Source organism: Hippocampus comes, unplaced genomic scaffold (genome assembly GCF_001891065.2).
Source record: "Hippocampus comes isolate QL1 unplaced genomic scaffold, H_comes_QL1_v1.1 scaffold7, whole genome shotgun sequence".
In the NCBI taxonomy this organism is placed as follows: Eukaryota; Metazoa; Chordata; class Actinopteri; order Syngnathiformes; family Syngnathidae; genus Hippocampus; species Hippocampus comes.
Window position 1 is genome coordinate 5,446,611 of NW_017842060.1, and position 20,384 is coordinate 5,466,994.

General features: G+C 47.1%; 2 protein-coding genes across 6 annotated transcripts; one reads left to right on the plus strand and one right to left on the minus strand.

Annotated features, from left to right (window-relative positions):
- Positions 1 to 39: 39 nt before the first annotated feature.
- On the plus strand, positions 40 to 13,811 carry LOC109511029 (calmodulin-regulated spectrin-associated protein 3-like). 5 transcript variants are annotated; one of them, XM_019861750.1, is made up of 19 exons: positions 40 to 470; positions 2,869 to 3,146; positions 3,430 to 3,570; positions 3,881 to 3,970; positions 4,125 to 4,163; positions 5,328 to 5,375; positions 6,281 to 6,419; positions 6,535 to 6,674; positions 7,365 to 7,458; positions 7,656 to 7,707; positions 7,783 to 7,844; positions 8,081 to 8,111; positions 8,284 to 10,696; positions 11,030 to 11,145; positions 11,214 to 11,506; positions 11,576 to 11,663; positions 11,892 to 11,998; positions 12,144 to 12,262; positions 12,413 to 13,811. In XM_019861750.1, exons 1-19 carry the CDS (start codon positions 314 to 316, stop codon positions 12,752 to 12,754), a joined length of 4,749 nt encoding a protein of 1,582 aa, XP_019717309.1. In that variant the 5' UTR covers positions 40 to 313; the 3' UTR covers positions 12,755 to 13,811. The 5 variants fall into 5 exon arrangements, with proteins under 5 accessions (XP_019717309.1, XP_019717313.1, XP_019717310.1 ...); XM_019861754.1 differs by having other exon boundaries at positions 8,386 to 10,696; XM_019861751.1 differs by having other exon boundaries at positions 4,128 to 4,163.
- Positions 13,812 to 14,464: 653 nt separating this feature from the next.
- On the minus strand, positions 14,465 to 19,882 carry soul5l (heme-binding protein soul5, like). The gene is made up of 7 exons (XM_019861781.1): positions 19,766 to 19,882; positions 18,660 to 18,719; positions 17,536 to 17,617; positions 16,526 to 16,646; positions 16,300 to 16,439; positions 16,034 to 16,197; positions 14,465 to 15,618 (listed from the first exon to the last, which is right to left on the minus strand). Coding segments are annotated over exons 1-7 (1,002 nt in total). The 5' UTR covers positions 19,768 to 19,882; the 3' UTR covers positions 14,465 to 15,185.
- Positions 19,883 to 20,384: the final 502 nt, after the last annotated feature.

The window sequence follows — 20,384 nt, forward strand, 5'->3', positions numbered from 1 at the left end:
GCGGGGGTCCACTTTATTTTACGTGTGTGTGTGTGTGTGTGTGTATATATATATATACATCTTAAATAATTGTATGTATTTAGTAATGAACTCTGTTAGGCAATGGTATACAGTATTGGAGACAGTGTGGGTGTGGTGTGTTGGTCTTTGAGAAAATTGATTGGCCATGTGATGATTCACTCTCCTGCCTGTTGACATCATCACCAGGATCCTCCCTCCCTCTTCCTCCCTCCGCCTCCATCGTCCATCCTCCTCCTCCTCCTCCTCCTCCTCTTCTTCTTCCTACCGGTACTCCGTGCGCCTCAGCGCGGCGATGGTGGACTCCGGACCCGGCGAGGCCACGACGACGACGTCGTCGAGGAAGCCCTTCTCGGTACCGGAGATCCCCCCACTAGACCGCTGCGACTTCGGCCGCGCCAAGATCCGCGCCAGCGTGCGTTGGCTGCTGTGCAAATCTTACGGCTGTGCAGGTGAGATCACCCACGGGAAGGGGCTCCATCACTACATGCGTCTGCTTGGGTGGGGCGTTCCGTGGATAACCCGCCCGGCTTCGGTGGGCCATTAGCGCCTCCGTGTGCGTGTGTGTGCGTGCGTGTTCTCTCCTTCTAGCTTCCATTTAGTGTGGTAGCTCCTCTCGGAAAAAAAAATATATATATGTATGTATGTCGCTCATGCATATCGGAGATGGTGTTCCAGCTCACGCGTGGGTTGCGCGGATGCTGCATCATCAGTGCAACAAAAGACTGTAGAGCTGCAGCAGACCTGCAAAAGTGAGCTGTGCTGCGTGGAAATGGGTCAGCACGCTGCAGAATATCGGTGTCAGTGTGACTCGCTGTTGCCTTATTGTTGTTGGGGAACAAAAGACACCGAGGAGAGAAAAAAAAAATTGCAACGTTGCATCCGCGATGCTTCACTTGATTGGTCCTTTGTCGTGGTCGGGTGTGTGACGTTTTTCCACGCTCTCCGTGTCCCTGGCTAATCAATGTTTGCCGCATACACTTGACTCTTGAGGTGCACCTCGGAGTATAATAATACAAACAAAGCGAAGAATCCTATCAGCTACATTACAATGCACAATTTCAGCACTGCTATTGTTTAAAGCCACTCCCTGTTGAAGTTTACTGTCAAACTAAACATCAAACTAGGACACTTACACATGGTGGATTCAAATCAACCACATAGTCTTTATTTGGCCAACACTTTCTACAATATTTTGTGATCTCTTGGTCTCTCACAATGTATTATGTGTTTTTATTATTTGAAGTGTTTAAAGTCCCTTTAAAAAAAAAAAGAAGCGCCACAAATGCTGTAAAATCATGCCTAGAGAGTATTTCAATCGGGTCGTCCCTGCGATGGAGGGAGGATCACCGTACACAATTTCACACTTATGCACGGGTTTGAACAAACTAGTCAAGTTCTCATCGAGTCAACTTGACGACACTGCCATGACATTAAGAGATTGAAATGGACTCATTGCTAATCTTTGGCCGTCTGCTCCCATCGCTCCCGAAATATTATCTGCCGGACAATCTTTCTGGAGCAGTGAAATATCACGGCCGATAAAATGACACAATCTGCATAAATCTGTGCGGACCTATTACTACCACGGAGTACTACTACTCCCAACCAGAATCTCTGAAATTAGTTTGTCTTCACACTAAATAACAGAAACATGTCGATTTTTCATAAGTGTGTCAACAAGGCAAGTTGTGCGTCACTTTTGCTCGCATTTTCCTCCTGGATTCCCTTTAGAAGCAATCAAAGCTAAGGTGGTCCAGAGATGACCCTTTGGAAGCTTTGTCCTGATTGTGCCTCGATGAGATTAGCTGAGGCATTATGCTAACTTGGTTAGCGGGTGCTTGGCTCCTTTCCTCCGCAGTCTCATTGCCTCTGTCGGCACCGCGGGGACACAATGACTTATTTCGTTCTCCGTCGTTTCCATCGTGACGACGTGCCCGTTTCCTGAGGAGATTTAACCCTAAGCCCGCTGTGGTGATCACACTCGTTGCTGATGATTGGTGGAGAGTAGGATTTAGAAAATTAAGTAGAGCATCTACGCGGTCATAAATGCTCCTACACAGACAGGGAAGGAGGAATGGAAGACACCCCCCCCCACCCCCCTCCCGCCCGAGCAGTCATCCCGACTGCACGAGCATCCTTCAGAGACTGGGATAGCCGAATGTGGGTCAGTGTTTCGATGCCGTCCGTCTTGCCTCGTCTTCTTTGAATCGCGTGACCTGACTCTCACTTTGGTCCCGTCCACCTCGTTGAGCTGTTCATGCAGAAGATAACATTAGCATCTCGCAGGATATGACAAAACATTCACTGAGGAATAACTTTTTTTTTTTTTCTCCTCGTTATTATGACTTGGTATTTGCTTTCGGTGTTGGAGGAATAGTGAGTACTTTTTGCCACATCACAGTTTAGAGTATATATGGTACAGTAATACCATGCATATTTGTGGTCCACTATTCATTCACCAATTCACAGATTTTCATACTTTTAAAACCTATCCTCTATTCGGCTAAAGCCTTGACTAAATTGGTAAATAGTACATTAATTGGTCCAAAGAAGTATGTCGAAGTGATACATCTTGACAGAGACAAGCTTTGTGTGTTGGCGCATGACCAAGTTTAGCTTGAATTTTTCTTGACCATGTAAACATGCAGTTGGGTGCGTTTTTATTTTTCTTTTTTCCAAAGCCAAAATTATCTAGAATTTGTTCATCTTTAAAAGTTTGAAGATGTAAGATGAGTGAAATGATATTAAGTGTGTCGGGATAGACGAACCAAGCTGGGAATTTGCACCTGTGCATCCTATGATCGTCCACTTTTTCCCAACGTGACGACAGATTGCATGCGTCCGCAGAAAATGTGCCGGTGGAGTTGCGGGAGCCGCTCTATCAGGACCAGTATGACCAAGAGCACCTCAAACCGGCCGTCTCCAAGCTGCTCCTCTCCCCGGAGATCTACTGCCGAGCTCAGGCCTTGCTTGCGCAGACACACGGGGCCCCCTCCTCGGCCTCGCAGGACTCGCCCTGTGACAACTGCGCCTTGCTGCACTTCCTCACAAAGAAAGGTGTGGCCCCGCAAGTCCAGGATGTGGACGTCACCGAGGACGACCTCAGATGCACCCCCATCAAGATGGTAGGACTTTGGGCCAAAGTTGTAAAGACACTTCATTAGATACACCGGCACAATCTAATGAGCTCTGTACAAACAGTCCACCTTGACAACTGTTCCACACACATCCCCCTTTTTTTTTTTTTTTTTTACTTTAGCGCTTGTCAGTCAAAACTGAACATTACTCTCGTTATAAAGGAAGAATATATCTTATAATGCACAGGTGGACCATAATTCTAAGACTTGTAATGGAGGAACCAATTGTCAATGTCCTATTTTTTTGCGTTCTGGTCGCCAATGGGTGCAGAAAGCCCACCTGGCCCTGATGGACTCGATGATGTCACTGGCCAGCAGGGAGATCGTGCACAGGGTGAAAATAGCGGCCGAAGCTGAGCAGATGGGCGTCGGAGCGCCCTGGGAGAATGCGCTGCTCTTCTGGGTCAACAGGGTGAGTCGCCAACGCTCCTCCCTAGTCACAAATGTGAAGTCTGAAGCCCTTTTCACACTCTACTCGCTCAGTGGGAAAGATTCGCGTGGCCGCACAGAAATACAATGTTGCCCTGGTTGCCAGCATGCCCATATTTGGAAGTGATGGGATTTTTATTTCCCAGTTTCGCCTTGGAACTGATGATTTCTCGTTGCACTTAATTGACTTGAATGAAAACTCTTCATCCATCGCTATCTGTGCATTGCTATGATGTGCTGTGATGGCTCAAACAGCGAAATGGCCTTTAATTGTCACTGCATCGTCTTGACAGTTGAACCAGAAGCTGAGAGAAAGCACCGAGGAGGAAGAGACACCCAAGCCGCCGCAGCAGATCACTGACCCCCAGCACTCCCAGGAAACGGTACACGACTCTGCACACACGCACACATACAAAGTGTGACTTCCCTCATTGAGGTGCGTCGGTCCACCTTGTAACATCCTCACCCTCATTCTGCTTCTCTGTCCCCCATCCCTCCTTCTCGGTCTCATGTGCATTGTGGCACCTTGCTCTCCAGCAGGGCCCGCCCACCCGTTGGTATTGGAAACTCGTCCCCGTAAGTGTGCGTTCTCTTGTCCATCTCCTCTCTATGTATGCGCGCGTGCACTCGCCGAGGCTGACGCCGCTGTGCCTGCTGGAAATGCCACATTATGATATTAAGATAGATATGTGTGTGCGTGTTCTTTTATTATCTGCCTGTCATGTCAGATGACCAATGAGAGTGTCTTCATTTGTTCCTCAACATGTTGCCTGCTCATGTTTGTACTCTCTCGCGAGCCACAATTGCATGTTGAGTTCCAGGAACTCAATGGTCTTGGTAATTGTACTAACTAACTAACTAACTAACTAACTAACTAACTAACTAACTAACTAACTAACTAACTAACTAACTAACTGCTGAATGTTACTTGAAAAAGTAACTAACTGATGAGTTACCTGAAAATCTAACCAACTAGCTAATTAGCTAACTGACGAGTTAATTAGCTAACTAACTAACTAACTAACTAACTAACTAACTGATGAATGTTACTTGAACAAGTAACTAACTGATGATAGTTACCTGAAAATGTAACTGACTAGCAAGCTAGCTAGCTAACTGACTAACTAACTAACTAAAGTGACTTGCAACAATTCACTGCGGTGCATCTAAAAAGTCACAACACCCCTTTTCAAGTGGCAGGTTTTTTTCATACAAAAAAAAGGAGACCAAGACAAGTACAAAGTCATTTTGAAATGTTTTACACCAGTCATGTGACTTACAACCTGTCCACCTCAATTGAAAAATGATTTTCGAGAGGGGAAGTAAACATAAACAACCAAGATAATGTGATTGCAAAAGTGTTCACACCCTGTTGTAACCGGCTTTGTTCTGAAAGAGCTCATCACATTCAAATTCATGTGAGAAAATGGATGTTACCTTTGAGCCACTGAGCCAAGAACAGCGCTTCAGCATGTTCTTGACGCAACGGGATCATGGCTCGGTATTCAATATAAAATCCACACCTTGTGACAAGCCTCCGAGTCATCAGTTTGATGAGGAAGGAGGAGATATTGGGGAGGAGGGAGGTCAAGCCACATCCATCTCGTTTGTCCCTCGCCTCTTCCCCCATTGCCCCCCCCCCAGTTCCTTGTGTGTCACAGTGTGATGATTTTTTTTTTTCCAGGGGCCCCTTTGTCATTTTTATGCTTGTGTCCCTCTCTCTGCCACGCCCCCGTCCAGCATGCTATCGCTTTTTGTTTGAAGGAGTCGGGGAACAAACCTCCAGTGGTAATGTATAGCAGCTCGCTCTTGTCGTCATCCACATCCCCCCCCTCCCCCTTCCCCGCTAGCAACGCACCCCCACCCACCCACAGGCTAAACTAACCTCCACCACATCTGCTGTAACTTTGAGCTCCTGCAACAAGGCTGCTGGAATGAGTCTGGTGTCCGTCCGTCAGTGTGTCCACTTCCGCTGCATGCGGGGCACAAATCCTCTTCACCTTCAAGCCACATTTTTTTTTCCCAGCTGCTTCATGTTTCCTGATGCCTGTTTTTGCTTTGTTTTATGCAGCTTGAGACCGCACCCTGTGTTTGGTGTGTGTTTATTTTGGATGACCTGGCACACGCTATCTGGTCACAACATTAGGTACACCTGCACAATCTAAAGGAAAGCCAATCAGGACTTCATGCGTGTTTAGTGTCATTGACCAAAATACAGCTTGATTGTGTTTTGACATTGTGCTCTTGAGCAACAGGCTAGAATCCGGATTTTGGGTAGGCGCATGTTACATGTGATTTAAAAATAATAGAACTAAATTCCTAAATACAAAGTGTGAAAATGAAAAGAATCTTAGTTAAATCCTATTTATTTACGCTGGATTTAAAAAAAATTTAATTGCAGGCCGCGAATTTGAGTATCAGTGAATATTCATCAAACCTGAATGTTAATTTCTTTGCAGAAATGTTTATTCCGCTCTTGTGCAAGTGTACCTAATGAAGTGTCCGTGAGCGTACGGTGTCTTTATTTTTCTGTGGGCTTTTTCTTGCCGTGGCTTCGCAGCTTGACTTGATTTCTTCCCTTTTTTTTTTTTTTTAAATCACATGAGGAGGACCCACACCTCTTCTACGTCCTAAATGTCCCAATGTGGACTGCCATTTTTCAGCGTGCTCTCTGCTTTCTGCTCCTCCATTAGATCCGCTACAGGAAGGACAAAGTGCAGTCCAAGCTGACTCCCACCTTCCCTCTGGTCACCGCGGTCAAAGATTTGTCTAATGGCTGTGCTATAGCTGCTGTGCTACACTTCTACTGCCCCGGCGTGCTTCCACTCGAGGGTACACACACACACACACACACACACACACACACACACATACATGCATCATTAAATATTGATCTTTACCTCCTGGCACAATAATCAACCGGCGTTGTGCATATCGTTTTTGGCAGATGTATGTCTGAAGGACACCATGTCAGTGGCCGACAGTCTTTACAACCTGCAGCTGATTAAAGAGTTTTGCGAGAGCACTTTGCAGAGCTGCTGCCTCCTTCGCCTGGAAGACCTTCTCTATGCTCCGCCTCTTCTGCATGTAAGCTCCACCCCATTTTAAACTCTACTCGACAGCATTCGTCATTTATAGGTGGAAAACAAGTACCGTCCCGCATTGGAAGATGGGTCAACCGTGTGATTTGTCTTCTAGCCGGTCATGGAAACGTTCAATAAAAAAAATCATGGGGAACAAGTACACTGTATTATACGGCATTGGTTCCCCAATCACCGGTCCACAGTCCGATACTGGTCCATTGGTCATTTGGTGCTGGGCGCCAAGGGCAGGGCAAGAATTTTTTGTTTTGTTTTGTAGCAGAGGATATTTGTAAATGTAAATGCTGGAAAGTCATGACACGTGGTGGTGCCAATAGTAGTCGAGGTCATGACAGCAACTTGCAGCATACATTGGAGGTGCGGCACTTTCTGTACTTGTTTACTTCATTTGGGAATGGCTTCTGTATGCGCTAAGGCCACTATGTATGTGAGGATTTATGGTAAATTGCTCATTTTGGATTGCCATGACAATGGGAAGGAGGGAGGGAGAGAGAAACAGAGGGGGGGGGGGGGGGCCCATTTCTTCCCGCGCCGCGCGAGACAATTTTGCAAGCGTTATTCTAAGGTGAAACCGCCACATATGGCCACTACTGTATTAACAGATTCTTTTTTTTTTAAACAAGATGGCAGAATTATAATTTGTTTTGTTTTTGTTTTTGTTTTTTCGTCGGCACAGCTGAACATCCTGAGTTTTGTCGCCGAGCTGCTGGAGTGGTTCGAGGTCAAGAAGCCTGATTTTGTACAACCGATACAAGCCATTGACCTCACAGGTGAGTTTTGGGCTATTGGTCACGTGTTTAGTCAAGGGTGACGCTGGCTTGAAATGTCACCGAGTGAGGCCCGTCTTTGCATAAAAACAAAAACAAACAAAAAAAACAATAAACCACCATACTGTACTTGTTTGGTGGAAAGCACTCGGCCTCAGGTGCAGTTTCTAATAAGCGGCGCCTCTTCCTCGTCCTTTCAGATATTTCGGGTGTCGTGTTTTGTACGAGTCCTGTCAGTGGGAACAGCAACAGGTAGAAAACAAAGTTGTTTCAGTCCAGAATACGATGGAGCAACTCAGCAACACTTTTCATCTCCGATCTTTCCAGTGGATCTCCTTTGTTCGTCTTCAAACAACCTTTTGTGACCGCCCCCTCCCCAGTATCACCGGGTAAGACGCACCAAACTATTGGACAAACCTGAGAATCAATGAGCATTTGGACTACTGGGTTCTCTGACCATATTGCAGTTTAGCATTTGCGCCGCAAGCGGCTTTGCAGATGTTTTTTGTGGAATGTGTTAGCAGAAAGTCTTTTCAGAGCCACGGCGGCTCTTCTAGCCGCAAAGGTGGCGCAAGTCCATATTTGCTTCTATTTTCACATCTAACTTCTGATTATGTCCTTGCAGAAAACAAAAGTTGGACAAAGAAACAAATCAGGTGTGGAACTCGCTCGATGCGTTTCTTCCGTCGTCGACGTGTTGTTCTGTTCATACTTTGCCTTGATTTTCGAAACCGTCTCACTTTGGCTTCTGTGGTCTCACTGCACTTACATCTTCCCCCCCGACTCCCCCCACCACCACAACCACCACCATCATCCGCCCTCCTGCAGTCGTCCTCTGTCCGCAGTGACTTTCAGCATCCCATTTGGGCTGGACAGTGATGTTGATGTTGTCATGGGCAACCCAATAGATTCTGTCTTTCGCTCTGTCAGCACGGACAGCCCGGGCGCCGGCATCCCCGCACCGACTTCGCTGGCGGGGATGACTCGCGCACCCTACAGCCCCCCGGAGGACCTCAGTCACCTGGTCAGCGCTTCGGCACCATCGCAGCGGTCTTCTTGGGGGCCCTATGCGCACCCGCCGCCTCTGGGAGAGCTGCCCGCCGTTGAAGAGGCATTACACGCGGCCCCCGCCAGTAAGGATCGAAACAAGGGAAGGACCGCAGAGAAAGATGTGAAGGGAGTTTTGACAACAAGACCAGAACCTAGGTTATGTCCCGAGGGCGCCCCTGCCGGTTTCTTCCTGCACTCCCCGTTGGAGGAGACCCCTCAGCTCAGTAGTTCTGTCCCTTGCCACTCGGGAGTCATTTATCGGCCGGTAGGTGGAGAAGCGAGTAATAACGATGGGAGGAGTCAGAGGAAGGAGAGGCAATCGCGGGCAACTGACAGGTCACGTGACGACGACTCTGTCTTGCGAGACGGCAGCGTTGACTCATCGGAGGCATCCGACAACGCCCCCAGAAACGCCCCCGGTAATATGCGACCCACTAAAAATCATCACGGACACAACAGCGCCAACGGCAGCCCACGCATGACAAGCTTTGCGGAGCGACGGGATAACAGAAGAAGACATCCCGTCGCTTCTGGGGAAGACTTTACCACTCCTCTGACTCCGACGACCCCGGGAACGCCGCACGCTCCCTCCACGCCAGCAGGAACTCCCGGTCAGAAGGATAGCCCTGGCCTCAGAGGTCCCGAGCCGGGTTCGGAGGCCTGGGAGCTGGGAGCTCGCCTGGAGGAAAAACGCAAAAGCATCGAAGCCCAAAAGAAACGAATTGAGGCCATCTTTGCCAAGCACAGACAGAGGCTCGGAAAAACGGCTTTCCTTAAAATGAAACGAGAACAAGGGGAGGGTTGGGGAGAGGGGACGGAGAAGAAGAACCTCTCTCTGGAGGAGCGCCTCACTCTCATGGAGGAGCAGCTGAAAAAGGAGGACGAAACGCAAAAGGCAGAAAGGGAGGCGGACAAGGAGAAAGCCAAGCCGTCCGTCTCCGAGCCTCCGCGGCTGGAGAAGCAAGTCACATTCTCGATGGACGGCAAAACGGGACAAGAGAAAGAAAAGGCGTCGGAGAAAGAGAAAGGAGGCGATGCCATTCTTGTGGAGTATAATGAAATTGTCCAGAAACTGAGTGAAGCTTTGCAGTCACTGCAGAAGGACATGCAGAAATTAACGGAACAGCAGCAGCAGCTTCTGGGCAACCAAAGACCAAGAAGCTCCCAAAAAGTCACCCCAAAGTCAAAACCCAAAGGTAACACCAAGGCGCTCGCCAAAACCCCTCCTCCCACACCCGCAAAGACACCCCCAAGAACCCCGACCAAGAATCCGGCCACGAGTACCGGCAAAGCCTGGATGATTCCACCCGGTCCCAAAACTTCCTCGGTGTCGTCGCCGTCCCGACGGAGCCACACTCTCTCTGCGGCGACTTCGCCGAAAACAATCGTCTCCTCCTCCTGTCCGGCCCCCCGCACCAAGATCCACATCTCGTCAGCCCCCCGCAGTCCCAAACACCAACCGAGAACGCAAACACACCCGCGACCCTCGGAGCTCAAGTTTCCCCCTCTCAGTCGCGTTTTGACTCCGACTCACACCGTGGATACCCTCCCCCACTTGCGAAGGGTGTCGCCCAGCAAGTGTCAAGTGCAGACGACGTCGTCCTTCCGCATCGGCGGACTTCGAACTCCCCAGGAGGTTTCTCAGCCCGCGCCGCAGCCCGATGACAGCGCCTCAGACACCGCGTCCAGTGAGACGCCGACCCAGTTTAGCCTGGAGCTCGAGCAGGACGATGCCGAGGCGGCCGCGGCGCCCGTGCCGCCTCTCCCGAGGGCCACGAGCGGCAGCAGCTCCGGAGCGCCGTCGGAATGCTCTTTTGAGAGCGAGACGTTATCAATTTCTGCCGCGGGACAGGCCGGAGGGAGAGCCGGAGGTGCCGAGAAGCACTGCAGTATGATTGAGGTGTCGCTCTCCTCCCTCGGAGGACCGGAGGAGGGAGGCGGTGACGAACCAACGGATGAGGGGCAGGACTTTTCATCCGACTCCATGAGTGACCAACTGGAATCTGCGGCCGAGCCTGGACCCGTCATTGCTTCCGGTGCCGCGGCGCAGTTGGATTCAGCCACAGAAGCCGGGAACTCTTCAAAACCGCAAACGGAATCCAGTGGCGGCCGAGCGAAAACCGATCCCGCAGACCCACTTGAAGAAAACGGCGAGCTTGGAGCCAGAGGAGGGATAGGATTCTTTTTTAAGGTGAGTGGTGACGAATAAAATCAAGGTCGGTAGTTTTCCATTTTTTCCACCATGGAGCAGTTTCACGTAAACCAAGATTTTGATGGTCCGGCAGAGGACCAAAAGGAAAAAAATTTGAATCATTAAATACACAATTGTCCATGACGCTGCATGTTGTTGTTCTCAGCTGGTCCCACCTTTTTGTCTTGGGAGACATCACAACCCAATTGGTGTCCAGTCTACTCCGTAATTTTGTTTTGGGTGGCCTGCAGGTTGCGGGATCTCCGTTTTTTTGTCTTGAAACGACAGGAGCGGTGGAGTGAGGCCGAATTGTGTTACTTGTGGTATCTGCAGGAGGATGTCGACAATGAAGAGGAGATGGCCCAACGGAAAGCTCTCCTCTTGGAGAGGCAGCAAAGGAGAGCCGAGGAGCTGAAGAGGAGGCGACAGGAGCAAGAACGTGAAAAAAAGTGCGGGGCCTTCCAAAAACAACGTCATGAGTCAAATCGAAGCTAAGACTGTTCCCCTCTTTCTTCAGAATGGAACCTTCAGACAAGACCGCCTCCTCTCCTGCGAACACACCTCCTATCGGAAACACCTCACCCTCTCCCACTCCTCCGGCCACTCCAGCCCGACGTGGAGATTTCACGCGAGCCGAATACGCCCGGCGGCAGCAGCTGCGGATCATGGACGACCTGGACAAGATGCTGCAGCAGAAATCAACCAACCAGGGACGATCACCCGTCAGGAAGACGCGAACGCGGGCACGGCCTCGCAGCGTCACCAGGGAGGAAACGAAGCTGTCTCTGAGCCCCGCCAAAAACGCCACCCGTAAAGAAATACCATCATCGGTTCGATCGTACCCAAAGAACTTGTTGACCGTCGCTTTTCTTCCTACAGCCCCGAAGATGACCAAGTCTCACTCGTCACTCAACCTGGCCGCGACAGATGTGGCGGGAAACGATGACGGCGATAAGAAAATCCAAAGGTGCTCTTTCGATTTGCGATTAGCATCACATGTGTACTTCACTCATTTCTAGCATCTCGAGCGCCGTGTATCCACCACACACATCAGTTAGCGTTTCTCTTGTTAAGAGTCAACTCGGCCACAAACCTGAAGTGCTATAAGCCTAATTTTGCTTTCGGTTCGGATCGGTTTTACGACTGATTGATTGGAAAACGAAAGCTAACACTTCCAGTCATCTGCGCCTGACAGCCGACCCGATTCGCCTGCTGGATGCGTGACGCCGAGCAGATTTGCAAAACACAATGGAGACTGGGAGACCGGTTCAAATGGAACCCCGCCTGCCCTGGAATACACAGGTCTGGAGCATTGTGACATACCTCCACATAAACACACACACACACACACACACACACACACACACACACACACACACACACACACACACACACACACACACAGTTTTTCCAACGACGACGACTGATTTTATGTTTATTCGATCAGGTCCAAAGCTCTTCAAAGAACCGAGCTTCAAGTCCAACAAGTTCATCATCCATAACGCTTTGTCTCGCTGCTGCTTGGCCGGAAAGGTCAACGAGCTCCAAAAGAACAAGATTGTCGAGGTACCCAAAAAAACAATTAATGGCATTTCAATTCATTTCAATGGGAAAATGTGATTTGATACACCAGTACGTTCATCCACGAACCACGAAGAGGCTAGAAGGCGGGGGTTCACCGCGCACCCTTTTGACCTGCTCTCCCTCCAACCGCAGGAGATGGAGAAGAGCCCCGCCAACCACTTCCTCATCCTCTTCCGGGACGCCAGCTGCCAGTTCCGCGGCGTCTACACCGCTAACCCTGATTCCGCGGAGCTCGTGCGCTTGGCCGGTGTGGGCCCCAAGACGATAAACTCGACCCAGGTGGAGTCCATGTACAAGTACAGCTCAGACCGCAAGCAGTTCAGCGCCATCCCATCCAAGACCATGGGCATGAGCGTGGACGCGTTTACCATACCTGGACACCTGTGGCACTGCGGAGGGGGGGCGGCTGCAGCAGGAGGAGGAGGAGGCAGCAGGAGGGCAAGCGTCACGAAAAAGGTGCTCGTTTCCAAGTGAACCACACCTTTGCATATTGTTGACATATCGGATTTGACCCTAAGGGTCTTTGCAGTGCAATTCTCAACCCGTCGAGTTTGTCAAATGCGAATAGTTTCTTTCAACGGCAGAGTTCGAAGTCGACTGATTTCAAAGGATAGCCGAGCCAATATAAGACGTCCCGGGCTAGCTTATATCCATCCATCCATTTTTTTTCCCGTTCGGGTTTCAGGTGAGCTGGAGTCTTGGGTGTGATGCCCCCAACAACTGACAACTATTAATAATAAATTGCTTATATGTTGATATTGTCGATGTTTTCTAGCTATGCAAATATGCAAATACAACACAGTGTTGTCATGAGATATGACTGACCCGAATTTTTTGAGATACGAGCCATCAATCAGCCTTTTTTTTTTTTGCTTTGACTTGTGAACGATGCTCATTTCAACTTATTTCGCAAGAAGCAGCAGTTTGGTCGATGCAGAACATTTTATCTGGTGCCAAAACATGTGATACGACTGACTTTTTGTGGCGAACACATAAAGGGGAAAGTTGCTTCTTCTGCTTAGGAAATGTTAGGAATAAATTTAATATTATTTTTAACCACAGCTCGACTGATAACCTGGTAAGCCAAACTCTTGATAATGTAAATGCTCTGCAGTGGGCTCAATTAAAAAAAAAAATGGAGCATGCTGTATTTAGCCCACGCACCATATTTTGTCCACCCCTCCACCAGAAAATATGTTTATATTTGTTTGGGACATCAAATACATCTGAGGTGAATGGTGGTTGCCTGTGTGTGTGTGTGTGTGTGTGTGTGTGTGTGTGTGTGTGTGTGTGTGTGTGTGTGTGAGAGTGAGAGAACGAAAGATCTAACTAATGTACGTTTATGCCCCCCCACCTCCCCCCCAAAAAATGAAAACGTGATGTTCCTGGTTGCAAAATGGAGCCGATTTTGTACCTTGAAACGAAAGGACTTTAGCATTGTGCTCCTTTGGAGTGCACATGAATAAAGTGGTGCTTTACAAAAAGGACTTTCGTGTGTTAAGTGACGGATTAAACTCTTCTTCAATCAAAAGACTGTCACATGATTTATTAAATTAGGAGTGCATTTTTGGTCATGCGAAAGGAATATAATGAGGTCATTTTCAAAATCGATTTTTTAACAGTTCTTCGTAAATCGAAAAACGCTTGCTTTAACCACTTACCTTTTCATATTTGTGAATTCCTGAAGTCGTGAATGCACTACAGGAAAGTAACAAATCTATCGCAAATATAACCTGTTGGGAGTGGAAATAACGACATACATAAATGAAGCGATGAGTTTTCAGTCATATTTATTGCACCCTCCTCAGAGCCCCACCAAATGCTACTAAGTGACATATCGAACCTAAAACCTCATTTAGATTACATCCGCTATTTGTGTGGGTTAGCTGTGAAGAGCCTAAGAACATTTATTGCAATTGAGCCACAAAATACGGTGAGGGGGGAAGGCACTTTAGAGGCGCTTCTAATTTCAAATTTGAGTTCCTCAAATAATAGCCGTTTCTCTAACAGGCTGCGATATCCACTGAATATATATTCGCTACAGTTCAAAATGGAGCAGCATTAGCAGCAGCACATTAATGTCTCTCGGCAAAGTGTGGAGACTGCATGCTAAAGACGGGTTCAATTCACAATATTAAAGATGAAGCTCCAGAAGAAGCATATTTATGTCATAATCCGTTTAACTTCACTTTCATTCGTTTTAATTGTAATGTAACAGTACTTTGGCTCCTAAAATGTGTTCACACAATTCAACGAAGCTATCCAAGCGCCAGCATGCTTTAATGCGCAAAAGTTCCAATGAACGACAACATGAGTACGTGGTGGATAGAATCAAAATCTTCAAAGCTTGATCATACCAATGATTCCCCAGTGCCACAGAAAAGTATCCAATTGGTCCAAAAATGATTCCTTTGTGACAAATAAAGTATCTCTGTTCATCCATCTGCGGGGCAAAATAAATGCTCTTTATGTGCAATTAAGCCGAACGCAACAGGACCATAACAGTAGTTTTGTGCTCAACTAAGCAAACACAAGGTGGCGGCAAAGGACTATATAGCGCTGTTCTACTTAAAAATAGTTCCTCTGCATCAAAATACCAAAAGATGGAGCCAAAGCACAATTGTTATGTTTTAGCCCAAGCACAAAAACAATGACGAATGAAGCCCGGCCAAAACGAAATCTGTCAATAGGTCAGTCCAGGAGTATCAGATTTTTTTCCACCCATAAAATACATATGTGCCTCACTTCCAAATAAGGTTGAGAAACACTGGGTTATACAACGCCAATTTTAGCGGCAGTTTGAACATAACTCAGCAGCTAAGACCAATACTCTGATGCAGTTTTCTGTGGCTAGTGAAGCACAATGAGCTAACATGGGTGTCGTAGTGCAACAGCACGCCTCCACTTAGACGCCATCTTGTTGGGGGTTGGCCAAAATGCGCTCGGTGCTGTTCCCCATGGCGGCGTCCCCTTGAGGTTCCAGCGAGAGGGCCGTGGAGGCGGACCAGGTGGTGTTGGGCGCCACGTCTGTCGGGACTTTAGCCGAGGTGGGGGCGGAGCTCAGGTTAACCCAGAGGCGAGAAGAAGAGGGGCTGGGCGGCATGTCGGTGGGCATGTCGGTAGATGCGTCGGCTGGCGTGTCCGAGGTGTTGGATGATGTCAGGTTGGTGGCTGTGAGGGAGGCGGAGTCTGCGAGGGGATCCGATGAGAGATTGGCGGGAGGGCTGGGTGTCATCTTGGGGGTGTGAGCGGGAGTGGGCTCCTGTGGATCTGAACACACTGGCGGCCCCTCAGCCACGTACCACACCTCGTTGTGCCTGTTGAGAAGCTTGAAGGGACTACACGCACGCACATAAAGTGAAATGTTACATGAGGATTTCTTCTAATAAATATAGTGGTGCCTTGAAATATGATTTAATCACTTTTGGACTTATTTTTGTGCCCAGTGCCAAGTCTAGCGCAAAACTATATAAATATGGCCCGCCCCCCCCATTTTGTGTTAACATCTTGCATTAAGCTAGCAGACGAAAGGCTAATCTATGCAGTTGTTTTGAACACACGTGTAGTTTTCCTAGTGCTACAGAATCTTTATATTTATTAGCTCGTATCTTGAAAACCTTGTAAGTTGGGGGGGGTCCCTCGTACACCAAGGCACCACTGTATTGGTTTCCCAGCCAAACGTCACACCTCCAAAATTAAAGCGTGCGTGTTCGCATTTGGTCTGCACAGACGAATCATTTGTATTGTGCACACCTGTCGTAGCCGACGCCGTAGTGGAAGGTGTGGTTGTAGGGCGCCCGCACTCTCTCCAGCTCTGTGGTCAGCAGGTGTGCATGAAGCCTGGACGTCACCGATAACATCCAACCTCCATAGCTTCGCACGTAGACGTCCATCTCGGGCATCTCGGTGAAATACAACTAGAGGGATGAACAGTGACACCGACCCGGCAGTGACTATGATGCTATCATCGCGACACTTGGTATCAAGTTAATCACACTCATGCTGCACCATCCACTCACTTTGTCATTGGTGGGTGCGGGCGGCTTGTCTTGGTACGCTTGCGGCAGCAGGAAGTGAAGCGTGTAAACGGCCAGCTCCCACATTTTAGTCTCCTCCGGGATTTTAACCAACACGGGCGCGGTCATCTCCATCTGGATGCCTGCCAGCAATACGTAATCACTCACTTTAATGTAAGGGGGGTGGGATCCCATCTTTTCACAATCAAAGACTATTTGCTCTTTTCACCTGCTTCATTGGCGCCGGTGATGTATTGAAAAAGTCTCCTGAATGCCATGGCAGCACCCACACCCATGAAGTAGGCCTCGGCGTCTGTCGACACCCAGCGGGTGGGGCTGTAGTGTCGGACCTACACAAAAAAAAAAAAAAAACGCAGTCAGCAGTTTTTGTACTGCTTCACCCAAGACGATCCTTCACTTCAACTTGGGAATCATTTAGTGTATAGGACTTATAGATGTGGACAAAAATGTTGGTACCCCCTCTGTTGGCAGAAGACAAATCCACAGTGGCCACAGAAATAATTTCAATGTAACAATAGTACAGAATCAGAATCATTATTATTGGCCAAGTATGTAGAACACACAAGGGATACACTATTGCAATAACAAGCAACTACAATTAAAAAAAGACATGACAGATGCACATCAAAAGACTTTGCGTTAATGTAAGGGTACCATTGTGCAGCAGCGTGGAATATTGATCAACTGCAATTATTCAAGTATGTAGACAGCTGGAGCGACAATGATCAATGTGGGGATACGATTCCACAGGGGTGTGCAAAAGTGCAAAGAGCCACTATAGATTTGAGTCACTGTTTCAGGATTTAATGGCGAAAGAGAAGAAGCTGTTTCAATGTCTGCTGGTTTTGGCGCGCATGGTTCGGACGCGCTTACCTGAAGGGAGTAGCTGGAAAAGGTGGTGGCCAGGGTGTGGGGTGTCAAATAAATAATATGAAATAAAAATCAAACAATGAAAGTCAGACATTGGTTGTGATGGATTTTGCTTTTTTACCTTGAATATGCTTGTCTATAATTTTTTTTTCTAATCTCCTCAGACCCTTTGCTTCCTCTGGTCCTTGTTTAGTGCGGTACACACCATATCACCAAAGAGCGCGATGACTCCTTTGTCACCCTTTAAACAGGCCAACTTTTGTGATATATATATATAAAGCCTTTATATACACTCTCAGTGAAACTCACCTCACTGGTATTGATCATAGCAAAGGTGTCATTACTCACTTCATATTCATCGGTTTTGCAGACCGCCTCAAAGTCCAGGCATTCCTTTGTCTCAGTGCAAAAGCTGCCACTGGTGCTCGGGCTGCAACCAGTACAAACGGGACAATTGTATTTTTTACAAAGAGAGTTCCATCAATCCAAAAGCATAGCATGTACAGTACAGTGGTCACTTGAGATACAAGTGACTCCACTTGAGAGTTTTTCTAAGTACGAGCCATCATCCCGACTTTTTATTTCTTTCTTTGTTTTTGCTTTGACCTGCGAGCAGAGACTTGAGATAAGGGTGTTGGATGGTGTCAGTGAACTCAATTCTCTGTACTAAAAAAAAATAAATAAAATTAACCCCCCCCACCAGTTTGGCAAATATTGAGTCAACAACTTTGCCTTCAGAATGGCTTTCCAGTTTAGCGCTAACATATCATGGAAACATGACATGCTAATGCTAACACTTAGCATCGACAATTGCACTTTGTAGAAGCAATAGATATTTTAACAGGAACGGTGGAGCAACACATGTAGGCAAATTAGACAGTGTAACAATTACTCGATATGCTGACCCATATAAGTTGACTCATGTGGTTTCACGTTCTTTGGATTAAAAACAAACCAATGATCAAAAAACATCAGTCTCAAAGGTCGACAAAAAACATTTAGGAGCAGTACTAATCAGATGATTGTAATTTTACTACACAAACTTTGGGGCAGCTTTTAGGACCATGCCCAAGGGCTATATCACGTGTGTGGGGAAATAAATGAGAATCAATTAAATTAACAAAAAGAAAAAAAAAAACCTGAAAGTACATTTTTTCTTTAAAAAAACCTGCTTAAAATGTACATTGTTTTCATCTGTGTCATTTACTTACATGAGTATTTATTTCAGTACTATTGTTTGGCTGTACGCAAGCAGAAATAAACATATTAAAACACAACGACCCACTCGGAAAAAAATTCAAAACTAAGTCAATTTATTTAACACTAAATAAACAGTAACGTAATAATAATAAAATACGTAATAATGTAATAATGAAAAATCCCAAACTGTTATAACCCTGCAGGAGTTATAAATGTGTCACAATCTGAATTTCATGAAACACGTCTAACACTGCTGGCATGCGCTAACTTACCCAACACTTGCTTCCGTGGTAACCACAAGGGCCAACACGGCCCAAACTGACATGAATGTCCTGCAAAAAAACAAACGTGTCAATTTGGAGGAAGTCTTTTTTTCATTCCCAACTAGGACACTGTTTTTACATTTTTTCAGTTAAAGTGCAAGTCAATTCCAAATATTTCTTGTTCCTAAGTACAGTATTACGTTGGTCCATGTACAACATCAATGGAGCATGAAAATGCACAAATGGTTCTTCCATCTATTTTCTGATCCGCTTTCTCCTCACAAGGGTCGCGAGGCGTGCTGGAGCCTATCCCAGCCGTCTTTGGGCAGTAGGCGGGGGACACCCTGAACCGCTTGCCATCCAATCGCAGGGCACACAGAAACGAACAACCTTTCGCGCTCACACTCACGCCTAGGGAAAATTTAGAGTGTTCAATCAGCCTGCCATAGTACCCGTAGAAAACCCACGCAGGCCTGGGGAGAACATGCAAACTCCACACAGGAAGGTCAGCGCTGGAATCGAACCCGTCCACCACACGTCCACCGGGCTGCCACAAACGGTTCGATTGACATTATTTTTAATGATGTTATTAATCTATGTTAGGAGTGTGCAGTTATTTTTTTCCTATCACAAACCATTTTACAAAACTTTTTGGGGGTGCGTTTGAGGGGCTTGGGGGGGGGGGGCGGCATTTCGAATCATCTCAGTCCGCCACCCGCCTGGCTTGATGTGCAGCCTGCGTATGCCGCATTGTCACTGCAGCAGGAAAGAAAACGCTGTGTTACCGCTGCATCACGTTCCCCACGCTCGCTCTTTTTTTCTCCTTCTACCACCGGCAAAGTCAATTGGAGGTCAAGTCAAGGATCGGCATCCAAACTGTCCACTTTTTGCTTTAAACACTCTCACAGAGCTCCGAAAGATAGGTCTCGTACAATTTTCTTGATGATTTCTACGTCTGTTCAATAGTTTGCGGCGGCTGCTCAGCAATGACGCAAACTGAACGGTGACGCAGCAGGAAAAGAAGAAAAACAAAGTCGCAAAATGAACACGTGCTCTACTTTCACGCGATGAGGACGATCGACAGCATCTGTAATGTGTGTTTGTGTGCTACTTACATGCTTCCGGGGCGTGTGTGTCCTTCCCGCAGAAATGTTGGGAGACGCCGTGAGGTTGATGTGCGAGTGGTGGTGAGGTGTGCTGCAATATGACGGCACCAACTTCTTGCCCAGCACCGCATCTCGCCGGAAGGGGGGTGGGCGGGGGGATGAAAAAAAAAATGCAGATGTAGCCTATAGATATAGAGGCAATGTATGCTGTGAAAAAAAGTATTTGCTCTCATCATTTTTAAATCAGTACATTTTATAATATACAAATGAATAAACAAGTCATACATTTGTCAAGTAATATTTCAGATACTATACAGATGGGGTAGCCTGATGTCATAGATATTAAAAAGATTACCCCCTCATCAAAAAAGAAAAAGCATATGCTGCAATCCACTACAACACAATTAGGAGTTACTTTAGTCAATATTTCCTAAATATAGCATTTTTTTTGTACTCAACTAAAAACTTAAGTGTCTTTAAAAAATGTACTACAGTAAGACAAAAAAAAAGATAATTTTAAGATACAGGAGTGTGATTTTACTCCAATCATTCCTGGGGGTTAAAATTTCAATTTCAATCAATGGCAAGAGGAGTACTTGTCATTCTATGATTTGAAAGTTATCCCAAA